At 62.9% G+C, this 437-nt stretch overlaps 1 protein-coding gene across 1 annotated transcript in view; it reads left to right on the forward strand.

Moving 5' to 3' along the window:
* CACNA1B (calcium voltage-gated channel subunit alpha1 B) overlaps nucleotides 1-437 on the forward strand; it is a gene marked incomplete at its 3' end in the record, with an annotated part of 199,377 nt that overhangs the window by 93,546 nt on the left and 105,394 nt on the right. Inside the window, exons 3-4 of the mRNA XM_015572355.1 lie at nucleotides 46-137; nucleotides 265-433. Of these exons, the coding sequence (XP_015427841.1) occupies nucleotides 46-137; nucleotides 265-433 (261 nt within the window). The remainder of the gene's footprint in view (nucleotides 1-45; nucleotides 138-264; nucleotides 434-437) is intronic.

Genomic DNA, 437 nt, shown 5'->3' on the forward strand with positions numbered 1-437 from the left:
TGTCTTCTCAGCTCAGGGCAGGCCCTCACCTCCCGTTTCTTCCAGGATCCTCGCCACTGCCGGCACCGACTTCGACCTGCGGACGCTGCGGGCGGTGCGGGTGCTGCGGCCCCTCAAGCTGGTGTCGGGGATTCCGAGTGAGTCTGCGAAGTGCACTCCCTGCTCTTCCGTCCCAGGACCCCCTGCTCCCAGTTCCCAACATTCCAGCTCTTCCTTCCCATGATCCTCTGCTCTGAGCTTTCAGAACCTCTGACCCGCCCCCAGGCCTGCAGGTGGTGCTCAAGTCCATCATGAAGGCCATGGTCCCGCTGCTGCAGATCGGGCTGCTGCTCTTCTTCGCTATCCTCATGTTCGCCATCATCGGCCTGGAGTTCTACATGGGCAAGTTCCACAAGGCCTGCTTCTCCAATGGCACAGGTGAGGCGGCGCGGGGGGCG

Source organism: Myotis davidii, unplaced genomic scaffold (assembly GCF_000327345.1).
Source record: "Myotis davidii unplaced genomic scaffold, ASM32734v1 scaffold609, whole genome shotgun sequence".
In the NCBI taxonomy this organism is placed as follows: domain Eukaryota; kingdom Metazoa; phylum Chordata; class Mammalia; order Chiroptera; family Vespertilionidae; genus Myotis; species Myotis davidii.